General features: G+C 35.0%; 1 protein-coding gene across 2 annotated transcripts; it reads left to right on the top strand.

Moving 5' to 3' along the window:
* On the top strand, nucleotides 1-2,502 carry LOC111885211 (uncharacterized). 2 transcript variants are annotated; one of them, XM_023881490.2, is made up of 4 exons: nucleotides 1-128; nucleotides 246-511; nucleotides 609-728; nucleotides 1,579-2,502. In XM_023881490.2, exons 1-4 carry the CDS (start codon nucleotides 124-126, stop codon nucleotides 2,274-2,276), a joined length of 1,089 nt encoding a protein of 362 aa, XP_023737258.1. In that variant the 5' UTR covers nucleotides 1-123; the 3' UTR covers nucleotides 2,277-2,502. The 2 variants fall into 2 exon arrangements, with proteins under 2 accessions (XP_023737258.1, XP_023737257.1); XM_023881489.3 differs by lacking the exon at nucleotides 1-128 and having other exon boundaries at nucleotides 140-511.
* The last annotated feature ends 4,175 nt before the right edge of the window (nucleotides 2,503-6,677 follow it).

Here is a 6,677-nt window from a genome sequence, read left to right as displayed (position 1 = left end):
ATTTCAAAGAACTACTTTTGTAGTTTATGACTTTAGCCTCCTTATAAGTTATAACTCAACAACTCCGAACCATCATTCTGTCATAATACCAATCTCCGTCTCAATCTCCGGTAAATACGTACCATGAGGTAATTGTTAAGTTTTATAACTTATTACTAGAAATTATAAACATCTATCTATCATGTATCCGTTTCTAACATCTATGTATATGGCGTGTTTGATTCGATGGCAATGATTTTAAATAGCCTTCGGAGGCCCGAAAGGACTTTTATTTTTGAGATTGTTAGCTTCCAGAATTGTTATGGCTACGAGCAGAAGATTTCAGGTGCAGTCGGTAATGATTTTGTGAAAATCGACCAGAAGGATGGGCATGTCACTGTGTCAACTCGCCTTCTTCCCGAAAGTGTGAGACTTGCACTTGAGGAGAAGACAAGAAGAAAAGTCGTCCTTTTATATGAACTCATCCCTCCTCATAATCCAAGATCATCCTTACAGCCTTCTTCGCACCATGGTATTATGTGCATGCTTTGATTGTTTCATTTTTTGACTTTAGATATTGTAATTTTTTTTTCTGAATAATTAACTACTAAACGGTGTAAATACACAAGGCCACCAACATAGATCTTTGGCTTCTACATCAAACCATGTAGCAACACACAGTAAGAGTCAAACGATCAAGATGACTATCAGATATCAAAATCAAGGGACTGTGGTTGATGCACGACCAGGTAATTTATTTACCAAGATGTCTTTTGGTTTCACTTGAGGCAAATTAACCTACGTTAGAAATGATTAATTATCGAAAAGTAGCTAGCCTAACTAAATTAATAGCATTATTAAGTTGTAATACTTTAATGTAAGAATGGTAATATATGTTATGTGTTTATGATCATGATATATATTTTTTGGTAATATTGAGTCTTGAAAGAGACTATAAATCCTAAATTAATCGATGATGACAGGGATTTGCTAATACTGCTCAAATTAATAGCATTAGTTGTAATACTTTAATGTAAGAGGATTAGTTAACTAGAAGATTTATAAAATAAATAAACAAATATATAAATAAATAAAAGATAACGTTATCTTTTTCTTGGGTTCAAGTAACTTATTAATTACCAAAGGGCCTTTTTGGCCTAATAGTAAATAAGTCTCTTAAATAAAAGATCATAAGTTTAAGTCTCATCAGTATAGACATATGTTTTCTTTATGATTAGGAATAACATAATTTGCGGTTTAAAAAAAAAAGTAAGTTATTAATTAACTTGATCTTTAATTTATATGTTAATAATATGTTAATCATGTGATGATACGCGCATGACCTAGTCATCGTTAATTACTCATACATTATCATGTAGTACCATATATATAAGACTTCTATATTACTAGAGTATTGAAAATTATAAAATTGAACTTATCAGTGAAAAACCTATCAATCATGGTAAAAAATAGTTAACAACTTAATCTTGTATATTTGTTAATTAGTTAAAACTTGAAACTTTTCATTAAAAAGTTGCATGCACGCTATTACTTGTTGAAGAAGTAAGTTTTGAGTGGAATTGATGTAATTCATTGAAGGTGAAGGGCAAAACGCAACAAATTCACTAAGACGATATGGTAAAATTTATCACGAGCATAATTTGACATTAACAAAGGGCAACATATCATCATACAAATGCAGTGGATGCAAAGAACTGGGAATTGGCGATAGATACAAATGCAACCATTGTTCGTATATTCTCCATCCAGACTGCATGTATTATACAAGAATAACTACACACAAGTTTTTAGATGGATCCACCTTTAAATTCCATCAAACACGTTTTGATAGCAAGGATAGATATTGTGACGCATGTGGATCAGACATTGAAGGGTTCTTTTATCACTGTGAGAAAACAAGCAAAGATCTGCACCCTTGTTGTCTTAAGCTTACAGAAACGGTTGATGTTGGTGAGACCAAGTTTATGCTTCGTAGGAAACTGACAACTGAATGCTTTTACTGCTCCTCAAAGAAGAAAGATCACAAAGACAATTGTTGGTGTTATTCATTAGAGAGCCAAGACATGCAGGTTCATGTGTCATGCATGAAAGATGCCCTTCAAAATTGTTTGAAAGGCGAAAGGAACAATAACATGAGCACCATGGTCGTTGTAAGGCAAAGAAAACAAACAAGTGAAGGTTTGAAATGGGTGCAAAGGCTTCTGAAGGTTGCTGTTTGTGTGCTTTCTGGGAATCCATTCCCTCTCTTGGAGGTTGCCCTTGAAGTATTTGAGTAGTATATATTGTTGGAATCCTAAGTCGAGTAGGATTTGGAGACCAACCTAGCTTTTAGGAAATCATAAACAAGTCGGTTTCTAGTTTCCTAATTGTGTTCTAATTCTACAAGTCGGTAGTTTAAGGAGTATATATATATGTATAGATATCGAGGCATGATATTATGCAGAAAAACATAATTGGTTTTTGAGTTTTTTTTCCAATTAATCAAAGAGGTGTTTCATTAAACTGTTTTTGCAATTTTGTTTTACAAACTTGAATTGGTATCAGAGCCAAGGAACCGAAGGCTGTGAGATCGATTTTGTTACCAGGTCAACATGTCGGATGGAGAAGATGGTGCACAACCTCCTCCGGTGAGAGTGAAGGAGGTTGGGACAACCACAGTCGCATGCCGATGCTTACTTCCACTAATTACACTGGGCACTGAGGATGAAAGTAGTCCTCAGAACTCACAAAGTTTGGACATCGATTGATCCAGGAACAGACGATAATGATGAAAAAAATTACCTGGATTGTTGTACCAAGCAATACCAGAATCGTTGATTATGCAAACTAGAGATCAGGATTCGGCCAAGAAGTTGTGGGATGCGATTAGAACACGTAATATGGGCGCTGATAGAGTCAAAGAAGCAAGATTACAAACCTTAATGTCGGAATTCGATCGTATGAGGATGACAGAGTCAGAGACAATTGACACCTTCGCGGGAAAATTTTTTGGGATCGTGTCTACATCATCGGCATTAGGAGAAACGATTGAGGAATCAAAATTGATGAAGAAATTCCTCAATCATTACCCAGAAACTTCATTCACATTGTTGCATCTCTTGAACAGGTACTGGATTTAAAATCGGTGGGGTTTGAAGATGTAGTGGGTGGATTGAAGGCATATGAAGAAAGAACAAAGTAAGAGGATGCCGATAAGAATGATCAATCGAATGTGCTATTTGTAAAATCGACCAGAGATGGAGGTGGGTCATCGTCAGGAAGTGCTGGCACGTCGAGGTTACACAGTGGAGCGAAAGGAAGGTTGAAAGGGGTAGGTGGATCCGGTGGATATAATCAAAACAATGGATCCGGATTTGGGTCAGCTGGATCGAGTGGGCCCAAAACAAATCATAGTCCACAAGGAAATAAATACAATAACTCATCACAAGCCCAAGGTGGGGAGCCCAATTCTAATTCTGATTGCAAAAAATGTAATTGTTGTTGTGACAAGAATCAGAAAAATAGGGAAAAAGACCGATCTAAGGTGATTTGTTTTCGGTGTGACAAACCGGGTCACTTTGCTTCTGAATGTCCGGAACGACTCCAAAAATTACAAGAAGGTGATTTTTCGGAACGTGACGATAGCGACGAATCCGTTTTCTAAAAAACGAAACGGCGTTGAAGAATTCTCTAGAAGGACTTAGAGATTCGGGGGTGATTGTTGGAATCCTAAGTTGAGTAGGACTTGGAGACCAACGTAGTTTTTAGGAAATCATAAACAAGTCGGTTTCTAGTTTCCTAATTGTGATCTAATTCTACAAGTCGGTAGTTTTAGGAGTATATATATGTATAGATATCGAGGCATGATATTATTCAGAAAAACATAATTGGTTTTTGAGTTATTTTTCCAATTAATCAAAGAGGTGTTTCATTAAACTGTTTTTGCAATTTTGTTTTACAAACTTGATATATCCTCCTCCGTTTTGTACATTATTCTTCTGAAGTTCACTTTTTGAGGAGACGTGATTGCTTTTTAGTCCTTTGAGTGAAATCAATACATTTGTGTATTATAATTTAACTATTAATACAAAGTGTTAATACAAACAAGCTAAAATAATCCACGTTAGTCATGGTATCATTATAACGCATTTGCACAATATAAGCGCTACAAATACCATCATAACACAGTTGATAAACACCAAAACAATTGAAGACCTGCTTAAAGGACTTGTCAGTTCGTCCTCTCGAACCACTTACTTTGAGTTAATTAGTGGACTTTATTATTCCAATACGAGTAAAGTTGTAGTCAAATTCGTCACAACTTAGACCATCTCCAATGCATTGAACTGATATGAGTTTAATAGATTGACACATGTAACATTCCACTCAATATACAACTTTACCCATTAAACTCTACGCTCCATTAAACTCTATACAATTTAATGAATTGTCACATCATTTATCATTTTCTTTTTATTTAGAGAAAATTGCAAAAATCGTCCATGTGGTATGCATTTTTTTGGGGTTTCAGTCCAAACCTCGACTTTTTTGGATTCATGGTCCTTTTGGACTAGTTTGTACGTAGAAATGGTCCTCCAACTTAACTTCCGTTAAGTTATTGTTGTTAACCCCCTCGTGTGCATCTCACATGAGGGTATATTTGTCTTTTCACATATAAAGGACCATTTTGCACCTAAAAAATATAACCCTTTTTTACAAAAATATAAAAATTAATACCTATTTATTTATTTTAATAATTAAACATTAAAAAGGTCTCTCTCTCTCTCTCTCTCTCTCTCTCTCTCTCTCTCTCCTTTTCTTCTTCCCAAGCACCATTGTTGAAGAAGCATCACCCAAAATCCCCTGTCGAGCATCAAACAAACAAACACACCCTTGGATGGTTGTTTTCGGTGAGATCAAGAGGAGCTACGACCCTCTCGATGACTACAATCGATGTACAACACCTCCGCAGCCCTCCTACAGTCGAAAAGCACAACCCCAAACACCCCACCTTAATCGTTGTTGCTCCAGCTGCTCTTATTCCCTTCTGAATCGTTGCCATCGATGAAGAGAAAGAAACCACAATGAGACTCGACGGGGAACAGCCTCGCCACCTCCTTCGGTTATTCATCGCATCTTCCCCCTTTCGCACCTTTTCTTACCGAAGTTGTTGTCGAGGCACCCCACCCATCTTCTTTCTTCTTGTTTCTCACCTGCACACACGATCACAAAAACACCTCTTCAGGTGGTGACAAAGACGAAGATTTTCAAAACAAAATCAGAGCTGATAACCCTCCCATTTCTTCTCTGTTTACCTAGGTTCCATAAGTTCAAATACAACCCACCATCGCAGGTTTGGTTTTTTGTATTTTAGGTGGAGAGAGAGAGAAAGAGAGAGAGAGAGAGAGAGAGAGAGAGAGAGACCTTTTTTATTTTTTAATTATTAAAATAAATAAATAGGTATTAATTTTTATATTTCTTTAAAAAGGGATATATTTTTAGGTGCAAAAATGGTCATTTATATGTGAACAGACAAATATACCCTCATGTGAGATGCACATGAGGGGGTTAACAACAATAACTTAACGGAAGTTAAGTCGGGGGACTATTTCTACGTACATACTAGTCCAAAAGGACTATGAATCCAAAAAAAATCGAGGTTTGGACTGAAACCCAAAAAAATACATACCACAATTACCATTTTTGCAATTTTGTCTTTTATTTATTGTTATTAGCATGAAAATAAAATTCAAAACTACAATTAAAATTAACATTAATTAAAAATTTAAAATAAAAATAATTATATATATATATATATGTGTGTGTGTGTGTGGAGAGAGAGAGTATAGAGTTCAATGGGGATTGAACTCCCAACTCTATTGAATACTAGTCATTTTCCCACAATGGGGATTTTGAGTTTAATGAGATTAAACTTCCCATTAAACCATCCATTAAACTCCCATTGAAGATGGCATTACTATCAAGCATCAAGGTCAACAATGGGGATTTTGAGTTTAATGAGATTAAACTCCCCATTAAACCATCCATTAAACTCCAATTGAAGATGGCATTACTATCAAGCATCAAGGTCAACAAAGAGTGTGCCGTAAACATTTTGATACAATATTTTTGAACAACATAGACTTTATCAAAAAAAAAAAAAAAGGCTAGCAACATGGTAGACAAAAATGCCAAGAAGGCTACATTAAAACAAGTTAACAACACAAGCAACAAATGAGATTAAATTAAATACTGGACAGAGAGATTTTGGACCTATATTTTATATGCAAAAATGAATTAAGCTTTTTAGAGTTCAATCAATGAATTATCGCATTATCATTATATTCTCTATACTACTCTATCAAATTTCCATACAATGTCATTCAAAAGACCTCATACACGGTGCCGGGGAATCCTAAAGTTGACCAAGGATAGAGTATTTTTTTTTCTCGATTAATAATTTTTTTCTATTTGATTTTCCATGTATGTATTTAAATTTGGGGAAAAAAACTATTTATAGTTTTTATGCAAAGTGCGAATATTTTTATATTTTATAAAATCCTTAAACTAATGTTGGTAAAACTGAAATTTTGAGTTTTTCTTTGACAAAACTACAAAAATGGTCCTCGAGGTATGCATTTTTTCTGAGGTTTACTGCAAACCTCGATCTTTTTGTTTTCATGGTTCTTTTTGCTTGT

Source organism: Lactuca sativa, chromosome 9, assembly GCF_002870075.4.
Source record: "Lactuca sativa cultivar Salinas chromosome 9, Lsat_Salinas_v11, whole genome shotgun sequence".
Lineage (NCBI taxonomy): Eukaryota > Viridiplantae > Streptophyta > Magnoliopsida > Asterales > Asteraceae > Lactuca > Lactuca sativa.
The sequence above is the reverse complement of the archived record's forward strand: the minus strand, read 5'-3'. Positions and strand labels throughout refer to the sequence as shown.

Bases quoted from the DNA above. Each gene is read 5' to 3' on its own strand.
- LOC111885211 (XM_023881489.3), top strand. From the start codon at position 226: ATGGCAATGATTTTAAATAGCCTTCGGAGGCCCGAAAGGACTTTTATT. The intron at 512-608 runs GTATTATGTGCA...TAAATACACAAG, and splicing joins ACAGCCTTCTTCGCACCATG to GCCACCAACATAGATCTTTG. The intron at 729-1,578 runs GTAATTTATTTA...AATTCATTGAAG, and splicing joins TGTGGTTGATGCACGACCAG to GTGAAGGGCAAAACGCAACA.